Raw genomic sequence first — 22,864 nt, forward strand, 5'->3', positions numbered from 1 at the left:
CACTGTGATCTACTGCTCTGAAAGTTTTTCTTTTGCAAAATTAACTCTAAAGTGCTACCTTTCACTATACAGAGAAATTTACTGTTTTATTCTTTCTTTATAATTAACTTTTAAGATCACATTGTGTTTACTTTTTGCTTTATAAAACCCCAAATGGCCTTTGACTGAGTCTATTGACCACTGTGGGGGGTTGGGTGGGAACATTTTTTCAATTTTTCCAAGGGAGAGGGAAGAGAGCATAAGACTCATTTAAGTTGATTTATCTATACTCTTTCGGCCAGATCCACTTGTAACCATGTGCACACACTTGTGGGACACCTGGCTACGGTTCTCATGGAAAAGAGGACAGAGTTAACAGAATCTATAACTCTTCATTTAATTACCAACTTTGGCTCATTAGCACCACATTCTAACCACTTCACCTGGAAAGGTATATGGTATAGGCATTTGTAACAACTCAACATATAAATAGCTCCTGCAAAACTTGGGGATCCAAAGACTGTAGGACACGTCATCATCATCTTCTTCATTAATAACAACACTGGCGAACATTTATTGAGGGTTTAATCTTTTCTGTTTTACTTCTATTAATACATTTTATCCTATTATTCCATTTTATAAACAAGATACCTGAAGGAGAATAAAATTAGGTAACTTAAATGAAGTGACAAAGCTATTAAACGTCTGAGTCTGGTTGGTTCTTAGCCCAGGCAGTCCAGCTCCAGAGCCCACTCTCACAACTATTTTGTTTTGCAATTTGCAAAAGTTAAAGACTTCTTTTTTGAAATGTACTCCTAAAATCCCAGCAGGAGCCCTCCAACCCGTCAGCGGTCAGTGGCGACACCACGTGGTAATATGGGTGTACTGCATCCCTCTTTTACTTGTCATAAACCATTCCTGCCCAACCTCTCCCAAATAACTACTAATTCCAAGCGGAGCTTGCCTTCTAGAGGTAGCGTCATGACAAATCTGCTTCTAACAAGATTGCCATCCTTCAACCCATCTTTTTCTTGTCTCAGAGAAAGAGGTGTCTTCCTGAGGTTAGCTTGTATTTTTCATTTCATTTCTATCCGCATATTTTACTCCATTATTTTTTTTCTTGCCTCTTCAATTTCTGTTTCACTAGTGCCTCCTCCTGTTAAATCTACAGGTAAGCTCAAGTTTCCTGCAATGACAAAAACAAACAAACCTGTCCTTGAACGATCACCCCAGATTCACCTTCTTAAAAGTCAGTTCCAGTGAAGAGATTCCCTTGCTCAAAAGCCTAATTTCTTTTACTTTCTGAATTAAGTAAAATCTGCCCAACATTCAGGATCCTCAAAATTGGCCTCAATTTATCTTATGGTGATATATTGCACAACTCCCCTACAGTTACTAAAACAATGCTTCATTTCACCTAAACTCCACCCTGTTTGGTGAGATGTCTCACGGTTTCTCTGGTGTGCACTCTCCCTCATTGCAACAGGCCAAAAAGCCTCACTTTTCGTATTACAGGTTTGTCTTTGGTGGCCTTACGCTGACTGGCCATCCTGTATTCCTGATCACTTAGGTTGTCCAAAGTAGGCATTCAAAATTGCCCAGAGTAGAATCTGGATTAGAGTACCGAGATTCTAGTTAGATTACATGGATCGATTGTATAGATTCCTGTTTCAGTTCTACCAATAACTAATTATTAACAGGATCATCTAAAGTAAGTCAACATATCCCTGTGGCCTGTTTTCTCTTCTATAAAACAAGGGGCTGTTTCTTCCAATACTAAGGCAAGAGCTTTGGCGTCAGGTAAATCCATGTTGGAATCTCAGTTCTACTACTTACTAAGACCTATGAATTTTGCTTTTCTGAGCCTTCGTTTTAATTTTAATTATTGAAATGGGTATAATAATGAAAATTGCTGTGTAGATTTTCCAGTGTTGCAATGCGGATTAAGTTGGCTGTTACAAGTATCACTACATTTGGTAACTATTCCTATTCCTATTGTGTGAGCTAGGAGAAGTTAACGTTTCTGTGGTTCAGTTTTCTTATGAATAAAAGTGGAGAAATAATAGTAGGCATCCCAATGGGGTTATTGTGGGCATTAAATGAGATGAAAAAAGTAAAGGGCTTGGAACAGTGTTTCACATATAATTAGAGGCTCAAAATACATGAGCTAATATAATTAGTATTCACTTTCTACTACAAATCACTGTGGGCCAGGAACGCAGGATAAACATTTTCATCGTAGGTACAAGACCAACAAAACGTACCGCAGGCTCTAACCAGTGAAACATAATGCAATATTTCTCCTTCAAAAGCAATTGACACGCCTAGTTCTGGGTTAGGACCTGCCCAGTGTTCATTAAATATGGCAGCAAGCAGGGTCGGCCTACTGCGGCTGCGCACACGGAAACCCCTCCCAGCGCCTCTTTCACCGCCGCCGTCTGGGCCCCGCCGCCTCCCCCGCTGGCGTGGCCCCCTCTCCGCTCCGCTGAGGTGCAGGGAGAAGGCCGGGAAGGGCGCGCACGCGCAGACGTCTGCTGTGCTCGGCGATACTTGGCGAGGCGCCTGTCACATGAGCCGTGCGCCCGCTCAGCTACCCCTCCTCCCGTCAGGGCTGTGAATGAAGCTCTGCCGGCTACGTGGGGCGCTAGCTCAACTTGGACGCCAGAACCGACTTGAGCTCTCGGCCTGCCCCCGGCAGTCACGGGCTCCGCCGCTCCTGACCTCGGCGACAGGTAAAGACGGATTGGTTCTCCCTTCCCTAACAGGTCTTTCGCAGACGGTTGGCCCCTGGAATACCCTCTGGGCGCAGCGACACGGGGAAGCGCTCCCCTGCTGGCTCGGCCCCCTGGAGGTGGGGTTCCCGGTGCCTGGCTGCCTCCGCCTGGCAGTCGAAGGAGTTAGATCGGCTAGTTCTAGCCAGTGCAGGGAGGCATCTTCCCCGTAGTCCAGCCTTCGTCTCCGAGCAAGGGTCGTTGCTCTGTCCTGGCAAAGTTTTCTCGAGCAGCGCCAAGCTCACCCTGCTTTTGAATAGGGGAGGTTAGCTTCAGGCGTCCCCTTTCTAGGACTGGGGTAGGGTGGCTTTGGCTGGTAAAGCTCAGTCAAGGCCCTGTTCTTCTCCCTCCTACTCTGGACTCACAGGTTGGTGTGGCTCTTAGCAAAGTGGAGTCCATACTCTCGGAAAAGTAGTTGCTGCGAGTGTTCCTTTTCCCACTTAACGCAAGTAGCTGGTCCTCTCCAGACTTTACAGGCTTGCACTCCGCATAGCTTTACCTTCACACTGATGCGCGTTTACCTTTATATATTTCAGAGCAAATCAGTTTCCTGGACTGCCAAGTGAAATTGTGCGCGTGCCCGTGTGATAACGTCAGTGTAAGCTATCTTGAATAAGAGGGAAATCTAGAAGTGTGGAGCAGAAAAAGACAGTAAGAATTTGCTTTACATAAACTTCATACATTTTTAGCAGTTACCCAGTTGGACTTCAGAGATGTTAAATTTCCCCTGGTTCTGCCAGGCGTGGATCAGTACTATTTAACTGAACGTTAAATGCGGGGGGTGGGAGGAGTGGGGGGTTGCGAGGAGTGAGGAAGTGGTGGTGGACGCAAACTCAAAGTGTCCCAGGTTTCAGATAAGTCATCCGATCGCTTTTTCCTGGTGAATCCATTCTGGGACTTTGTGAGTTCCTAGTTTTCTTGGACTTCGAGAACCTTTCCTTATCCAAAGCATTGTCTTTTCTCAATCGCTGATTTTTGGACTCGTGTACATGTTCACACAGTTGTCCTTAAAAAAAATCAAGAAGACTGAAATAATGACTCTTAATTTAGCCTTAATATTAGTCTTCGGTACGTGTGTGCTAGTGCTTTCAATTCAGCGTGGAGGTGTCGCTTGTATAAAAGCTATGTAAATAGCAATCTACTTTGCTGTTCACCAGGTCAAAAAAGGTGAGGACTTTTTCTTAGAAAAATCAGGTTGGCTCTTATGCTATATAAGGAAGACCAATTTATTAATTAAGAACTTGTTTAAATGGACAAAATGTTTGATATATTAAACTTCCTAATCAAACAAAGTAGTCAGACCTTACATTTTTTTCTCCCATTCTTAGCGCCTGCCTTTTATATTCTTGCAAACAGTATTGTCCTAAGACTAAATTTTATGTTTTAAAAGTAGGAATGAGCTGAATTAATTTGGCATTACTCAAATTAGTATTTTATTTAAATTTTTTTTCTTTGCTCCTCCCCCCCCAATTATAAAAGCAATATATGCTCCTTATAGGACATTGGTGAAGTGTGGAAATTATAATGAAGCAGAGAGGAAGAACCACTACCCAGGGAGCATCATTCTTTATTATGCTTCCTTTCTTTACTTTTCCTCTACAAGATCTATTTTAAACTTTAAATAGTCATAAAATTTGCTGTCCTTACTAATATTTTTTAATGTAAAGTTGGAAGTTTGGGGAGGTCATTGGATATTATGTTGCTCTTCATTCCCCAAAGCATAGAATGTCAAGATAGGAAAGATGCTAAATGGTTATCTTATCTAGCCACTCATCCTTTGAGATTCCAAAACCCATTTACTGAAAATCCAGTGACTCAATGGCAATATAAACTGACTCTAGATCTCCCCATTCTATATTTCTTCAGCCATCCCTTGCTGCTTAGGGGGAATTTGACACTGCCTGTGTCTGCATATCTTTGAAAGAGAGGTTCAGGGAGGGATAGGAGATAATTTTCAAGGATTTGAATTTTGTTCATTTAGGTATTCATTTTTCTGTTTACGTTTTCAGATTTAGGACTTGAGCATCTGGCAAGAAAGTAAAACCACACAGCTGCTGTTATATCTACATCCCATTTAAACCTCCCTACAAAACTGGGGGGCTCTGGGAAACTCTGAGCCTGTGACCCTAACGTGGGAGAGGATAGGAAAAACATGGCCACGTGGCAGGGTAAGAAATTAACACTCATTTCTCTAACTGGTTTTTCCTCCTTCCCTATCCTCCATCCCTACCCAACCATGGCCCCCTCTCCCAGCTAGTGGCAGGCAGCCAGCTGTTTCTTTAACCCTTTATCTTCATGAGGACAAAGCATATTAGTTTAAAAGAAGTCACTGCTAGTTAGAAGTTCAAATCATTTTAATGTGGGGATAGAGAGGTAGAGGAGGAAGTAGCAGGAAAATGTACTGCCAGAAGCATTTTCAAAGAACTTTCTTCATTTGAACATGTGCTTGTGGAGGTTATATGTGAGGAAATGGAATACTTTTTCATATTTGTGTTTTTTATTTGTTTCCAGTAAATTTCTATAAGTTTCTCAAAAGTGGGGGAAACAGATGTCAACACCTCCCTGGCTTCCTCTTCCCAGTAAAGACTTTAAAACATATTTAATGTCACAATGTTTATATTTGGTGATAGAAGGAAAATGTCTGTTTTAATATTATGAACTATCTAAGAGCAAAGCTCAATGATATATTGCCCGATGGGTTACATCTCTTGTGAACCTGTGAATTCCTACCATGCACAAAATTATTTTTTATTTTTGGTAGGGGTCGAGGATTGGGCCCTTTAGGAGAGTATTGGAATCTCCAGAGTGTGTGAGATTTTTATGTTTATCAAAAGGGAGTGTGGGCTTAAGAATTGGTAGACAAACAGTATCCAAATTGGTGCACAGCTCACAGAAGGTTAAGAATTAGGTAGAGTGAAGAGCTCTCATGTCTATAAATATTCCACAGGTAAGTTTGTTGGTGGTCTAATGTATCTTTTAAAACTGTTTCCTATTGGTTATGGCTTCAAATATGTAGCCACATAAATGTAACAACTATTTCTGATGTACCTGGCTTGTCAAGTTAAAAACATTTGTTGAAATGGGATCCTACCTGTATGCCCATTTTCACTCACACAGTGGACATTTACCAGGAGCAGCTAGGATATTTTTGTTTAAACCCCGAGGCATTCTTTCGTTCAACAAACAGAATACAGAGACAAATAAGACATGGAACACTAGACGGTTGCTTGTCTTATGGAACAGACAGACAAATAAATTGTTGTGTAAGGTTGAATAAGTGTTAAAATAGGGAGAGGTACAAAAGGCGATGGAAGCCCAGAGGAAAGCATAATGAACTATGAGTTTCGAGCTGGTCTAAAAAAATGGGTAGGAATTTGCCAGATGGACAAATGAGAATTGCATTCTGGGCAGACAGAGAAGCACTGTTTGGGAACTTTCAAGTTGCCGTTTTCCTCCTGTGAGATCTATGGGGCACAACCTCAGATGAAGCAAGGAAGGTAGTCGGGGCCAGATAATAAAGAGCCTTGTATTTTCTAGGAAGGATTTTACACTTCATCCTGAAGACAAAGATTCTAAACAGGGAAGTAACATAATCAGATTTTGTTTTAGAAAGATAACTTTGGCAGCAGTGTCGAAGTGGGGTTGGAGATGGAGAGAATGAAAGCTAAGAGCTATTTAGGAAGTTTCTGGTGTAGTGGTTTAGGGAAGAGAAGGTGATGATCTGAGCAGAAGCAGGGGCAGCAAGGAGAGAGAGAATGGGATGAAGTCTAGAAATGTTCTGTGACAATGTGGGAGGAATTGAGCCTGGGTTGACACCCAGTTTGGCTGCCAGGGGCCAGTGGTACCATTCACTAAGATAGGGAACATGGTAGATGGTGAAAAGGACATAGTAGAAAGTTAGTGTACCAGGTTTAGTTTGGCCTGTCTTGTTTGAAATACCTGTGGGCTGTCAGGATGCTGTTTAAAAGCCAGTTCTGAAAGTATGGAACTTGAGTTTGTGCACGTGGGGATCTAAAGTTTTGTTCCTAATGATACTTAAAGAGCTTATATGTTTTCTCTGTGATTAATGGAAATGTCAGTAGTAGTTAATGATTTGTTTTATAATACAAACATTTTAATGGATAACAATTAATAAAAAGGTTATTAATAAATTATTTTGCTATCTCAGGACCTGAAATCTGATCTGCTTAAAATTACACTGGAGTAAAATCTAATTTTTCTATCATTAGCAAAGAGGGGAGTATTCCACATAAGTAACTCAACTTATTTCTTGTTTTGTGCAACCTCTGAGGTGCTAAGCATAGTACAGTGATAATTTGAGTAGCAGTATGATATAGTAGATAAAAGTATGGGTCTGGGTTTAACTCAGTTGGTTCCATCATTTGGTAGCTGTGAAACCTTGGGCAAGTCCCTTAGCCTCTCTGTGTCTCAGTTTTCTCCTTTGTAAAATGGGGATAATAATAGAATTCACCTTATAGGGCTGTGATGAAGATTAAGTTAATGTATACAAGGCATTTGGAACATATAAGTGTGTGTGTGCTGTTGTTATTAATAGTAAGATGTTTAGAATATCATGTATCATAAGTAATTGATAAAATTTAGTGACAGCTATTGTTCTTACTACTACATTTTTCTTCTTCTACTGCTACTGCTACTACTACCACCACCACCACCTCCATCCCCACCCCCACCCCCACTATTATTTTGCTATAGCGTGGGCGGGATTTGGGACCTTGTTCTTTGGAGAGAATTTTATGTGGTCCTTGGAAGACCTGCCCTGTGGTAGTCTGTCTGGGTCTTTAGGTAGAGGTTTAGAGCAGAAGAGATCTTTAGAAAATGTGTAGCCCAACCCCTAGAGGTTAAGTGACATGCCACTTAACAGGTTGATAGTGGTAATAGGACTAAAATTCAGGTTTTCCTATTCCCTGTTCCAATCTTCTTTCCATGGGCTCATGGAAGAGGGTGTGTGTGGGCCATTCAGCTCAAGGAAGCTCTGAGTCAGTCTCTGGAGCTAGCTGAGGAACTCTGAGAGGTAGAGAAATCCAAGGATCCTTAGTCTTGCAGGTCAACGCTGTCTAGTTTCTCCATTGAGAATTGGATCAGAATTCCCATACCTCTTAAACATGGTCAATGTAATTATTTTGACTTCATTTGATGGAGCCCTCTAATACATTTCCTCGCCACTTTAAATAGAGTGTACTGGGCATAATTTAACATTTTTGATAACGCAGGGTCATTATTAATAACATCAGTTTTATTGGTCTAATAGTCAACAAATGTTGAAGAGAAGACAGACCAGTTTGGGATGGGATGAAGTTGGAGACTTGTGTTGTCAGATGTTATTTATTTATTCAGTTAACATTTATGAAGCACCAGTTGTGCACCAGGCACTATGCTGGGCCTTAGAGATGTAATGATTAGTAAAAAGAGATATGGTCTTTGCTCTCATGGAGTTTACCAAATAGATAAAGGTAGCATTTCAAATTCATGAAATTAGTACTTAACAAATGTGCTGAAATCATTTGGGTAAATGATACCAATGTAAATTTAGAAGTATTAAAATAATTTCTTAATAAAGGGAAAGGTGCATCAGAATTGCCTGCTTAGATTTCATCTGTGCAAATTGTGATTCAGTCTTAAGACCTGAACATTTAAAGAAGCTCTGTAAGCAAGTCTGATGTTTAATCCTGTTTGGGAACTGCTACATTAAATAATCAAAAGTTGTTTTTTTTAAAAAAAAAGAAATGATAAAGGAACTAAAAAATATAGGAGACTAATAATGTCAGGTTAGGGAAGATATTTATATGCATAATATAAAAGATAGACTAAGAGAAAAAGATTAGTATAATCAACTATATGAAAAATTTAAATTTCTGTTTAAAACCATAAATAAAGTTAATGGGAAAACTAGAAACAATTGCAACCAGACTCATTGTCCTTAATACATAGACTTACAGAGCAATAAGAAAAATACGAGTATTTTATTAGAAAAAAATGTGCAAAGGGTGGGAATAGGAAAATACGTACAAGAAGAAATTTAAATTGCCAGTAAACATGTAAAAATATTCTTGGTAGTAAAGGAAAGGGAATTAAAATGGCATACCATTTTCTCCAATAAAATTTGATTAAAGATTGAAAAGAAATGACAAACTCATTGTTGGTATGGGCACTCTCACACATTTTTGATGGGAATGTCAATTTGGCAATATTTATCAAAACCTTTTAGACCTAGCAATTCCTTTTCTGAGAATTTATCCTAAGTAAATAATGAAGAGTGTATACAAAGACGTATCAGTAAGGATATTGATTGCAACATTTTCTATAGTGGGAAAAGTGATAGCATTTGGGATTCTGATGCATCGATGCAGTGTAATGCTATAGTTACTAAAATGATAATGTAGAGTTCTATTTGTTAACATAGAAATAGATTCCTATGTTAAATGGTGGGGTTGGGGAAAGCAGATCTCAAATTATCAATAGTTATATCTTCATGATATAGTGGAAAAGTATGGGATTATTTCATTTCTGGTTTTTTATTTAAGTGTGGGTTTATGTGTATTTCTGTGTGTTTCATTTTACATACACACCTATGTGATAATACGGAATGGAAGGAAATGAAACAAAGTTGATAAAGTGGCTATCTTCAGGTAGTAAGATGCAGTTATTTTTTATATTTTTATTCTCTAATATTTATACAATGAATATGTATTCCTTTTATAATCAGAAAACAGGTACTTTGAAAATGAGATATAAAATAACAGTGCTTTCCACAAGGAGTGAATTCTGGATAGCTGCTTCAGCCATTCTGTGGCCCATCTCCAAACTAAAATAAAAAAAAGGAAGGAAGGAAGGAAGGAAGGAAGGAAGGAAGGAAGGAAGGAAGGAAGGAAGGAAAGAAAGAAGGAAAGAAGGAAGGAAGGGAAAGGAAAGTAAAGAAGGAAGGAAGGAAGGAAGGAAAGGAAGGAAGGAAGGAAATGAAGGAAGGAAGGAAGGAAAGGAGGGAGGGAGGGAGGAAAAGGAGGGAGGGAGGGAAAATAAAGAAAAAAAAGAAAGAAAAAGAAAGAAACCATGCCCCTGGGGGTTTGGTTAGAGCAGTTTTTTTGCTATTAATATTTACTTAAGTAGTCTTGTAATTTTTGGCCATCTCTCCTATTGACTTCTAAAAACTCTTTCAGGAGCGAGAGTAGGAACAGAGAGATTGTACAAAAGTAGGGAAATCACTTAATCTAGTGTGGGAGTTACATAATGAGGCGAGGTGGCTAAATATGTCAGAGTAAGCATAAAAATAAGGTAGAGTGAAATTATAACAAAATAGTTGTAATGAGAAACTGTTCTGTTGGCTTCAGATCCAAAAGAAGCATGTTTCAACCTTGCAGGTTATTATTTTTATTTATTTGTTTGTTTGTTTGTTTATTGGCACAGTGTGTTTGTAAGCGCTCTGGTGATTTAGCTAACACATGGAGGCCAGGGGAGCATCACAGCAGTCAGTGGATAGATGACAGAGCTTCAGTGTGAAATCTGGATAGCTCTGTGGCTGCATAGTTGGACCACCATTGCATAAGAAATGCCATCTGCTCTTGACCAAAACATTAGCATCTGCATGGCTCTCAAACAAAAGTCATGTTGTTAGAGCAGGAATAAAGATAAAGAGTCCCTCCTCCCCTTTTTTCTCTATCTGGCTGTTTCTTACCTACAGATACAGAGATGAGCTCTTAGTTTCTCTGCACTGTTGCCTTTTTACAGCTCATCAGGGGGGCGCCGATAGGCGGAGGATGGACTATGATGTAAAGCATTGAGTAAGGAGTAAAGAAAACAATATTTCAGATAATTTTTCTCTGAGCCAGCATTCCTTCTCAAGCATATGGCTATAGAATGAGCATGGGCCTTGGAATCCAATACACCTGGATCTGAATCCAGCTCTGCCAGTTGGTAGTCAAAGTTACCTAAACTCCAAAAGGCTCAAGTTGTCTCCTCTGGAGTTAAATGTAGTCTCTGGAGACACACTCCTCTCTGGGTTTGTAGTCTGGTTTGGTCATTGCTAGTAGTGGGCAAGTTATTTCATTTCTTTGTGCCTCACCCTCTTCATATGTAAAATGGGGTAAATAATAATCGTACCTACTCCTAGGATTATTGGGGGATAAAGTGAGTTAATATGCATATATATGGCCTTTGAACATTGCCTGGCACTTGTTAAGCACTCACAAATGTTGACCTTTACTATTTTAATGTGCAAAAAGATATGATAATATTTACCTTCCACAGTCGTAGGTCAGAATGAGAATCACCAAAATGCCCAGCCTATCTTAGCTGCTTGGATTGTGTAATAATTGCAGCAGCAAACAAACAAAACAATACACTCTTAAAAGAATGTTTTTTTTAATTGGAAAGGATCTTTTGAGGTGATCTATTGCAAATGCCTCATCTTGCAAAGGAGGAAACTGAGGCACAGTGAAACTTATTCTGGGTCATACTGCTGTCACATAGTGCATGTAGCCAGAATTGGGCCCCGGGCTCCTGATGATCGATGCTACCTGGTGTGCTGCCAGTCTGTCTGCCTGTTTAGCCCTACTGCTAAGAGTTAGTATTTTCATACTATGCTTTCTATTGGTACTTTGACAAGTTCATTTTTTTTTCACCCAAAGAATTGTTTTGTCATTGAGGCTTCTTGAGTGAGTTTTTTCTTCCTGTCACTCTGTTAGCATTTTTTTTTGGAAATAAACTGTAGGTTCTTATGTTTTGATTAGAATTATGATTCAAAACTTCCTTTTTCATATAAGGCTCTTCTGTGTATGGTAGGCAGGGAGGGGGGAGAGACTAGAAAGTCACTACAGGTGGCCAGATGCCAGATTCTTATTCTTCCTACCTTCTGTTTATACCCAGGTACTTATAGACCTGTGATCAGACCAAAGAAACTGTTTAGGAGTTAATAGAATGAGGTAATCCCCTTAGTAATGGCATATTTTGATGTTTTTCAACCCAATATCATTCATACATTAGGTAGTATTTTATTGTATTAATTTAGGATTTCTATCTTGACTACTTACATGAAGAGCAACACAGAAATTGCAACACAGAGCAGTTAGAAATAAATCCAGGTCAGAGACCATTCAGTAGAGATGAACTCGGAATTATCAGGCATATGAGATACTCTGGACAGTGAATTTTTCTTTTATTCCTTCTGGCCCCCACAGAAAAAGATAGGTACACTAAATTACATCATTCAGATATTCTGGCCAAAAAAGTGTTCAGATGTAGCAAACCTCCCTTACCCTGTCTGTAGTAAGTCTTCTGGTCTTTCCACTGCCCTCCCTTGGCCTGGCCTGACCTGTGGCCACCTGTGACTCAGCACCGAATATTCCCAGGTTGAAATCATGATCTTTCCTATTTAGCTTGAGAGTGGTGAGAGGCAGGTGGATGGAGGAATCACCACCATCCGAATTCTCAACTCTGCTAGTGCCTTCTTTCTCTTGGGTTCTACCGGTAATAAATAATACTAGAGGCTCTTTCTCTGACAATCTCTGTATCAAATAAGTGTACCACCATCCACCCAGATACCAAAGCCAAAAGTCTGTGAGGAATTACACAGTTCTTGCTTTTCCCCATGTGCAATCCATCCCTGGTGGCCTAGATCATTTTAGTAGGTCACATTCCTGGCAGGCACCTACTCACCTTTTAGCCATCAGCTAAAGAGTTGTCTCTTATCAGAAGTCTTTCTCAAAACCTCACTTATCCTCTGGTAAAATTTGTTTTTCCCTTCTTTGTGTGTTTCCTCACTGTATTGTATACTCCTTGAAGGTATTGGCTGTATTTGTTTGGTACTTCTGTTTTTGCATGTGCTATGTGCCAGACACTGCATTGGGTAAGTGCGGGGGTTATAGCAGTGACTCAAAAATTATAATTCTTGCCCTTTTAAGCCTTGCAGTCATGTGGGAGAGTTGGGTTGCAAACAAATAAATGCACAAATATTTCATTATGAAGTGTGAGTGCTATGAAGTAAAGTCTGATGAAATGAATAATAAATGAGGCAGAATTTATTGGGAGGAAGAGTCTGGGAGGGAGTGACAAGTTCAGCTGAGTAGGAGTTATCCAGGTGAAGAGTTGGGAGAAGAGCATCTCAGGGATAGAAAACAAAATCCCTGAGATGGAAAGAGCCTGGATTCTTCCCCAGCATGGTCCAGTGTGGCTGGCCACAGTGAATGAGGTATACAGAGGCACAGGATGAAATTGGAGGGTTGGGTAGGTCGCTGGTCACACAGGGTTTTGTAGGCCATGTTACTAAGTCTCCTAAGTGCAATTTAAAGGCTTTGTGGATAGACTGGATAGGGCAGAGTGACCAGGGGGCTCAGGGGAAGAGCTGTGGCTTTGTTAAAGCTTCATGCTAAAAAGTAAGTGAAATTAAATTAGATAAAGACCATGGTTTTATTAGTCTTTTTTTTGATGAAGCAATTTTAATTATGTCATTAGTTTTGATCTGTGGGTATTTTAATACCTAAGTAGCATAGTAATTTTATTCTAGGCCACAATTAAACAATTAAGTGTCTCAGTGTCTGGATAAATAGTTGTTCTTGCTTAACTTTTTAAAATATTGCCAGTGAATGTTAGGCTACCATTTCTTGAGCATTTTGCTTAAGGACCTGAGGAGGACTGCAGGTATGGTCTTTTATTTGAAGTAGAGTAGATATAAATAGCCTGATATTTGCATAATAAAGTTATGATTAAATTAAATCTTCAAATGCTTCAAGATCATTTTAGCTAACTCCCCTTGCTCCCCCCCCCCAAAAAAGAAGGCTTTTGCCTGAGATACAAGAAGTAAAAGGAATGTCCAGCTGAAAGTTCTCTTGATTTGGTTTAATGAATAGTTTCTTCGCTCAGTTTTGTGTGTTTAGAGATGAGTCACTAGCCCATTTAACTGACTCTGGTTCTCTAATATTTGAAATTTTAGACAGGAGGTGGATGGTAGGAAACTTAACAATGAATTAAGAAGCAAGACAGGTTTTACTCGGATATTTAATTGTATGCATAAAATGGGCAGGTGGCAGAGACTGGAGTGATGAGAGCAGTTGTGAGAAAGGAGAAAGGCTAAGTAATTTCAGGGTATACATAGGTGTAGAAAGACTGGAATCATAAAGCATGCAATTTGTGAGGGATTTTTCTGGCTGTAGAAACCATAGAGCATGGGGAGCTACCTGGAGTGTGGTTTGAGGTTGAACTTGAACCTGGACCTAGAAGTTATGCTTAGAGAGTCAGACAGAAGGAATCTCATCTTTGCTGGTGGTCAGAGAAACTGTTAGAAATGGCCTCAGTGTGGCCTAGGTGTAAAGGAGGGAGGAACTGGGACAAGAAAACAGGCATTCTAGAAAGATGGACAGAGAAGACCTGAGCCCTGGAGGTTGTGTCTGCCGGAGCTGGTACTTGGCTGCCTGTGTAGAGAATGTTGCTGAGAGGCCTCACTCCTTAGTAAAGCATTCTGACTTGACTGAGGTTGAGGAAGAGAACAGATAAAAATAGCTATCACTTATTGGATACTTACTGTGTGCTTTTCTCCAAGTGCTTTATATGGGTTCTGAGCTCATAATTGATAGAGATACAGTTATGAATGGCAGTCCAGCTCTAGAACCTGTGCTCTTGGTTACTTTCTATTACTAGGACCATCACTCTAAGAATCCCTCCACCACAACCACTCAAGACAATCAGAGTGGTAACCAGTTGTGAAAGAAGGAAACTTCCTATTAGAGTATGCCTGCTGTGGTACTAATGAGCAAGTGAAATGATCTTAAGGGAGTAAGAAACAGAAGACTTGAATAAACAGCTGATGGATAAATGAAATGCAATTCCGTGGCCAAAATTCTGATTCTTTCTAAATTGAAGAATGTAGTCTTCTGTGTGGAAGACACTGCTAGGTGTCACATGTGGAACTAAGAGGCATCAGATGCAGAAATTGTCCTTCTCATAGTTAGTCTCGAAGTAAGTTAAAACGTGCACAGATAATCATGATCCAAGCAAGTGCTAGATACACATTATAAGAGAGGTTTAGAATACCAGTAGGAGACAGACAAAGGTGAGGAGATGGCCTCTGAGGTAGACCATGTAATATGGGGTAGGTTCTTCTGTAGTTGTTGATGTTGGAGATAATGCTTTTAGACAGAGAGTGAGAAAAGTATCATGCCAGGTCTGTTATATTTATATGCATTGTCTCATTAAATCATTACAACAGCACTTTATTGATCAGATGATTTATTGTTAAAGCCAGGGAAATTTTGAGAGTGAAGCTGTGTGCTAGTCAGATGGGGTAGGCATAGACAGGGACTGACCCAGGAAAACCAGGACATATGAGGCAGTTGGTATTATCCTCATTTCATAAATGATAAAAATGAGGTTCTAAGTCACATAGTGAGGAAATGGTAGAGCCAAGACTTGAATTTAACTCTGGTTCCCAAACTTCATTCTGTAAGTAATGGGGGACGATGTCATGGTTAGAGCTATGTAAGACAGATGGGAAGGAGATACTGGAATTGGGAAGATTAGTTAGGAAATTGCTGAAAGAGATTCAGGTGGAACATTATGAGGGTCTGGATATAAGATGTAAACTATTGGTAAACTTTGGAGGAAGACAGAGTGAAGGATGACTCAGGATTTCAAATTATTTTAGTGAAAACATTGTTAACCCAAACCAGCCATTGTAACCTAGAAAAGTAATGTGAGTTTTCATTAGCGTTCTAGATTAAGGAAAATTCTTCTTCTCAGTACAATTGACTTACTGATTTGTAATCATGAACAAATTGTTTAACCCTCCTTTGCCTGTATTTACTCATCTGTAAAATGTAATATTATCTGTCACTAAAAAGCTCCTGAAATAGCTCAGCTTATCTGAATTTTTTTTACCTCCACATTTTCAGAATTTGAGTGCTTGTGCTCAGTAATGTGAAATTGAGCCCCAGTGTTGAATATGCTCAATTTTATATTATCAAAACAATAATCATAATATTGATAATGATATGTTGTTTCCCTCTTCTAAATTCCTGCTTCTATTACCTCCTTTAACTAATTGCCAGATGAATTCTAACGCTTGCTTTATAACATCTTTTCTATCATTGTCTTAAGCTGCTTTAAGTTGTATACACACACACACACACCCTACACCCCCCTAATCATGGGAGTGATATCCCAGCACCTTTGTTGTATTCTATTGGCTAGAAGCTAGTCACAGGTCCTGTCCACACTCAAGGCAAGGGGATTATACAAGAGCATGAACACCAGGAGGTAGTCATTATTGGGGGTTGCTTATAAGTGTCTGCTACACTTGGCATGGAGCTAAACAAGGCTGATTGGAGACTTTGCAATGTACTATTAATCCATTAATGGACACTCAATGGGTGAGGCTGCTCTAACAGTTGTGACTTAAACTTTACTGTCATCCAGCGAATGTTTTTCCAACTTGCTTACAAAGATATAATAAGAGATGATGTTGCCTAAAATTATTATGTGGTACCTTTCACTGAGACAGCACTAGACTAGGAGTAGAATTGTGGAAATGGAGATAACAATTTGGATACTTATTGATATATAAGTAAAGATTCATCTCCGCTGGGTCTGGGGCTTAGGAGAACATTTGGACTGAAATACAGATTTGGGAATCTTTCAAGTATAGATGGTAAATAGAGTCTAGGGTATATGTATAGTTTGAGATGGGAAAGGTTCCAAGGGTGGAGTTCTGGGGGGAAACCCAGGTACTCTAAGTGGTTCCCCTAACCTCCTAATCTAATAAGCCCAATGGAACAGGAAACAAGTTACCCAGCTTCAGAGGAAAAGTCATATTATTTTTTATTGCTTCTGCCTTCAGTCCCATCTCTTCCTGTCTCTTCCAGATATTACTTATCCAATTACCCTCCTTTTATTCTGGTATCTTCTCTTTTTTTCCACTGGACTATCCATAAACATGTTGCAGTATCCCTCTGCTGTGCTCTCTAGCTACCAATACCTGTCTTGTCAGCCGCTTAACCTTTCTGGGCCTCAATTATCACAAAGATTGAGGGGCGTGATGTAGGAGAAGGTTATAATTTTTAATAAGCCTCTTTCAGATCTAAATTCTGTTTTATCATCTTATTTCTCTCCTCTTTTCCCCTTTTGGTTCTGTTGACAGTTCAGTTCCTTTTTGAAACTTCCCTCCCTTGGCCACAGAGTTATTATATCCTCCTAGTTCTCTTTCTGCCAGCCTGTCCCACTGCTGTTTCTTTGCTTTTGCTTCCTTCTGCCCCTAATTATGTCCATATTTGGAAATAACATGTTCTTTGCCTTTTCTCTCTTTATACTCTCTCCCTCTGAGATTTTGTCTTCTCTCCTGGTTTTACCTATGCTGGATTTTAATTACAGAAATAACACATGACTATGTGTTCATGTTTTAAAAAATATAGAAGCATCTTGACTAAAAAGTGAAAGTGTCCCTTCAGCTTGCTCCTCAGAGATAACCACCGTTATCACATTGGTGTCCAGTCTTCTAGGTGTTGAGTGTCAAGCCCATAAATATAGTTCTAAACTGTAGTTTTTCATCTATAGCTGCAATCAGGATACCCTTACTCGAGTGCTCCACTATCAGCATGTCAAATTAGCCAGCTGAATGACTTTGGATATGTTGTTGTGATTCTTTCTGTGGTTGTCCCTATTCTGTGATTCTTTTATGTCTAATATGTATTTCTTTTTGTGTCCCCATAGCATTAAGGAGTAGATATTCCCTGTATGTTTGGTTGATCCTGTTATTTTATGGCTGATACAGTCTTGTTAGTACTCCTTCCCAATTTGCTTATGTGTACAGACCCAAGGAAATAGAATATCTTTCCTCTGTCAAAACTTTAGATGAAAAGGTGGACAACTAGATATATGGCCCAGTCATTGGAAACCAGAAATACAAGTACTTAGGTGAGTAACAGGAAACATGGGGACTTGATGGAAGAGAATAAAGTAGTATATGGGTAGTATATTGGAAACGTTGATCAGTAAATTAAAGACAAGGTGCTAACATTAAAGAAATGTATAACGGAAAGATATATGCACACTGATGTTCATAGCAGCATTATTCATAGTGCCCAAAGTGTCCTACGATAGATGATTGGATAAAGAAGCTGTGGTACATATATACAATGGAATATTACTCAGCCATAAGAGATGAAATATTGCCATTTGTGACAACATGGATGGACCTCAAGATAATCATGCTAAGCAAAAAGCCAGAAAGGAAAAGTCGAAATCACATGATATCACTTATATGTGGGATATAAACCTAAAAGCAACAAACAAACAGGATAAACAGACAGAGACTCATGGACATGGACAATAGACTAGTGGTTACCAGAGGGTGGGGGGAAGGGGGAGGTAAATGATTTAAAGAGGGTCAAACATGGTGACAGAAAGAAATATAACTATGAGGTGAACACACAATGCAATATATATATGACTTACTGCTGATTTGTACACTTGAAACTTACTGGATTTTGTTAACCAATGTCACCATAATCAAAAGGAAAAAATATATATAATGGGCTCTAAAATTTAAATATCTTAATCTAAAATATTAGCTACTGAAATCGCTATTTGTGTGAAAACATTGTTTGGGCTCTGAAAAAGATACATGGACAAGCTCTGCAGTGTAATGGGTCATTTTACAAAGTATTTCTCATTATATGAGTATTAACTACAAATTAACTAGAAAATTAACTATAATCCATATTGCCAATGGAACTTGGTCATTGCATGTTGTATTAATGAGGCTGTGTCATAAGCAGTGACACCCTGAAAATTGCAGGTCTCTGTTATATTAATTCCAAAAGAATTTAGGGTAGCCATGGTCTAATATCCAGAGTTGTGGGTCTTAACTGAGGGCCATTTTTCTCCTTTGGGGACATTGGGCAATGCCTGAAGGCATATTTTTTGTCATAACTGGGGGGACGTTACTGGCATCTAGTGGGTAGAAGTCAGGAATCTGTTAAATATCCTATATTGTCCCTCACAAACTTTGCTCCAGGGAATTTGGGTGTAGGAAGAGAGCCATGGAGGTGGTCATTGATGCTCCATTGTCTTTATGCTGATGTCCTGTAATTCTTAACTTTGGAGGATATGACAGTTGTGTGGATTTCAGGGATAGCAGTGTAAATATCAGAAAGAGGAACTTTATATGTTTTTCTAGGTATTCTAATTATTTGGATGTTAAGGGAAATTATCCCCAAACTTTGTCAATACTCATTTTTTCAAGGGGAACTTATTGCCAGAACACTTAAAGAGAGCTAAACAAGAATGCTAAGACCTGATGCAATTTCATCTTTAGTTATTGCTGTGGTGTACTACATTTTAATTCTTAGTCCTAAATACTGCAGGCTACCAACCTTATCTTAAACTGAGATATAGCTTAGGAATTTAAGTGGACCCAAGGCCATGTGGTGATTTAATCATAGGCACTGGGCCAGAAATCAGGTTTCTCGATTCCAAGGCCATTGTTCCTTCAGTTCTTTCATTGCTTCTGTATGGCTGCTTCTATGCTTTGAGTCTTCTGAAATGCACAATCAAGTATGTCAAAGATGGTTTTAGGTGCTAGGCATTTTGCAAATTTATGCAAAAAATATTCAACTTCACTAGTCAACTAAGAAAAAGCAACAAAAACAACCTCAAATAATGCAGCATTAAACTTAAGGAGTTATACTTTTTCACCAATTAACATGGATGCAACATTGCAGCAAATGGGGGAAAGAACTTAAAGGAAGTGGTAGGGTAAAAGGACTGTTAGTATAACACAGCTGGATGACATTTCTCTAAGCTACCATTTTGAAGAATATTGCCGTTTGGACAAACTCCCAAGCTGCATTTGGCTAGCACTTTGGAATTTTAAATGGGTAAAAATATGATTTTCCATTGCTCCCAGCTGCTCTGCATGGTTTAATAGACAACTATTTAAAAGAGAATAGAACCAGCATTGATTTGTTTTATGAACTTGGGAAATACACTTGTTATTTTCATATGCTGAGTTTCTTTATATAGCAAATGGAGGATGATAGTGATAAATGCAGTTAATATTTATTTAATATTTATTGAACCCTTACAATTTGCCAGGTGCTATTCTAATCCTTTATATTATTAAACTTCAGTAAATCCCTATAAAGTAAATACTGTTATTCCCAGTTTAAAATTGAGGAAACCAAGGTTACATAACTAGCTTTCATAGTAAATAAGTAGTGTCTGATATGGATTGAGACATGCCATAAATGGAAAATACACACCAGCTTTCAAAGAATTAGTATGATAAAAAGAATATAAAGTATTTCAATAATTTTTAAAACATTGATTACATGTTAAAGTGATACTATTTGGGATAAATTGGGTTAAATAAAATCTATTATTAAAATTAAATTCACTCTATTTTACTTTTTTAAAAATTAAATTTATTGGGGTGAAATTGGTTAATAAAATTATATCGGTTTCAAGTGTACAGTTCTATGGACATCATCTATCTACTGCATTGTGTATTCACCACCCAAAATCAAATCTTCCGTCACCATATATTTGACTCCTTTTATTATTTTTTTTTCTACCTCCCCTCTCCCTTTCCCTCTGGTAACCACTAAACTGTTGTCTGTGTCTATGAGTTTTTATTTGGAAACAACAAATAAACAAGTCTTTTTACTTGTCTTAATGTAGCTTCTAGAAAATTTAAAGTTGTATATGTGGTTAGCATTTTTATATTTCTGTTAGATGGCACTGTTCTAGAGAGTTTTATCAAGCCAACTCCCGGGGTGGGTGATTCTCACCCTGTTATCGAAATGAGACTAAAAGTTGAGGAAGGTAAAAATTAGATCTATTCTGTAATGCTTGCATTATCAAGAGGTGAGGAGGGAGGATACTTTTAAACTTATGTAAGTTCTAAAGTTTTAGTCCTGTATACATCTATTGAATAACTGTAAGACACTGTGTTGATATTATGGCTCAGATAAAAATCAGTGACTTGGACCTTGCCATCGAGGAGCTTATCATCTAGTAAAAGAACATTTACACATGCAACTCTATATAAAATCATAAGTAATGAGTGGTAGAAGCAAAGGGATTAGAATCTTAAGAGCACAAGAGATAATTTGCAGCTACGGTGAGGAGAGAAGGTTTAGGAAGGAGGTGACATTTGAGCTGGCTGGAGAAAGATAGGATTTTAAAAGAGGTCCTGTCTGAACTCAAAGGAACATTCAGAAATAGGTGACAGGTCATTGACTTTTATGGTTTCTTGTTCACCAAATGGAAGCTCTGTGTGACACAAAATGGAGAAAGTTTCAATACACTGAAATGGGGATTTTTTTAGGACCCGTCTGTGTTGCTATGCCTTTCTTGGCAGACCCCTTTCTTGCATGTACATAGAAACTTCCACTCACTAAACAGACTACATATCTAAGTCTTTTGATTTCTGATCTCCTGGATCATCCAGGCATCAAGTGTTGCTTAAGCACATAGCTCGTGCCTGTGCATATGTTTTTTTTTTAGGTATGGATAGATGGATAGACAGATAAATTGTTTTTAAACTGTAGTTAGTGTGGGTCAAACTTGAAATTTAGGTTTAACACGAACTCTTCTTATAAATTGTTCTCTAATGACTGAAGCAAATAATTGTAGCTCCCTCCATGGGGAGGAGTAAGCAAGGGTCACAGAGAGCCTAGAAATGTTATTCTAAGAGAAGCTTCTCAACTTTGAAATGAAGAAGTGGGGAAAAAAAAATTCTCCCTTCAGCTCCTACCAATACCACTGTGTTCAATTCTGTCCTTTCCTTCCACCTAACAATTGTTTATCAAATCGATAGGTTTGTTTTTATATGGAAGTCGTTTGGCATTAAAAAAAAAGGACTTTGGAGTAGAAGAAGAATATACCTTTCAAGATAAAATTCAGAAAAAAAGAACTCTATAGCCTTAAGTAGTGGGGACTGTCCATTCTATATACTTGCATGGCCTTTGTCTTCCAAATGGGATTTTATTGTTGTTGTCTGATTGTTTTATGATAATAGAATTTTGTCCCTTTAATAGAGAAAATGCTATAGTGACTCCCTCCTTTCCAGAGGATAACATACAGTTCATTGGTTTTTCCTTTCATAGAATCCTAAAATGTTAAAGCTACAAAGATATACTCTTGTAGAATGTTAGAGCAACTCTTTTAGAAATGATAATCCATCTTTTCTCTTTAGAAAATAAATATTAGTGTAATGTGTTTTTAAAAGTTAGAAACTACAAATAAGGAACAAAGAAGAACTTTAACATCCCAAAATTAAAAAAAGAGACAACTTTTTTCTTTTTTTATATTAAGTTTATTGGGGTAACATTGCTTAATACAATTATATAATTTTCAGGTGCATTATAATTTTTAAAACATTTTATTTATTTATATATTTTATTCATTCATTCATTTAACATTTTATTTATTTATTTTCCCACTCTCTCTTCTCCCCTCCCCTCTGGTAACCACTAGTCCATTGTCCATGTGTCTCTGTTTATTTGTACCATTCATTTGTAGGTGCATTATAATTTGACGTCTGTATATCCTATTGTGTGTTTACCACTCAAATTCCAGTTCGCTTCAGCTACCATATATTTGATCCCTCTTAGCCACTTCACTTCCCCCTACTCCCCTACATTTGACCTCCTTTACCCTATCTACCACCCTCCTCCTCCCCTTCCCTCTACCCTCTGGTAAACGCTGTTTGTTTGTCCTGTTCATTTGTTGCTTTTAGGTTTATATCCCACATATAAGTGATATCATGTGATTTTCAACTTGTTCTGTCTGGGTTATTTCACTTAGCATAATTATCTCGAGATCTATCCATGTTGTCACAAATGGCACTATTTCATCTCTTCTTATGGCTGAGTAATATTCCATTGTATATATGTACCACAGCTTCTTTATCTAATCATCTGTCGTAGGACACTTCAGTTGCTTTCATGTCCTGGTCACAGTAAATAATGCTGCTATGAACATCAAAGTATAAATATCTTTTCGGATAGGGTTTTCATGTCTTTGGGGTAAATACCCGTTAGAGGGATTGCTGGATCATATGGTAGATCAATTCTTAGTTTTTTGAGGAACCTCCATACTGTTGTCCACAG

The 22,864-nt window shown here is 38.5% G+C and overlaps 1 protein-coding gene across 2 annotated transcripts in view; it reads left to right on the forward strand.

The window, feature by feature from the left end:
• The first annotated feature begins 2,468 nt into the window (after nucleotides 1-2,468).
• The window catches only part of CLCN5 (chloride voltage-gated channel 5), a 152,914-nt gene continuing 132,518 nt past the window's right edge, over nucleotides 2,469-22,864 (forward strand). Inside the window, exons 1-3 of one of the 2 annotated variants that reach the window (XM_016153274.2) lie at nucleotides 2,469-2,711; nucleotides 3,287-3,401; nucleotides 4,760-4,918. In XM_016153274.2, coding sequence (XP_016008760.1) covers nucleotides 4,903-4,918 — 16 coding nt within the window. In that variant the 5' untranslated portion in view covers nucleotides 2,469-2,711; nucleotides 3,287-3,401; nucleotides 4,760-4,902. Of the gene's footprint in view, nucleotides 2,712-2,845; nucleotides 3,118-3,286; nucleotides 3,402-4,759; nucleotides 4,919-22,864 lie in introns of those variants that run through there. The other variant, XM_016153276.2, reaches the window with a different exon arrangement.

This window comes from Rousettus aegyptiacus, unplaced genomic scaffold, assembly GCF_014176215.1.
Source record: "Rousettus aegyptiacus isolate mRouAeg1 unplaced genomic scaffold, mRouAeg1.p scaffold_m13_p_9, whole genome shotgun sequence".
NCBI classification, from domain to species: domain Eukaryota; kingdom Metazoa; phylum Chordata; class Mammalia; order Chiroptera; family Pteropodidae; genus Rousettus; species Rousettus aegyptiacus.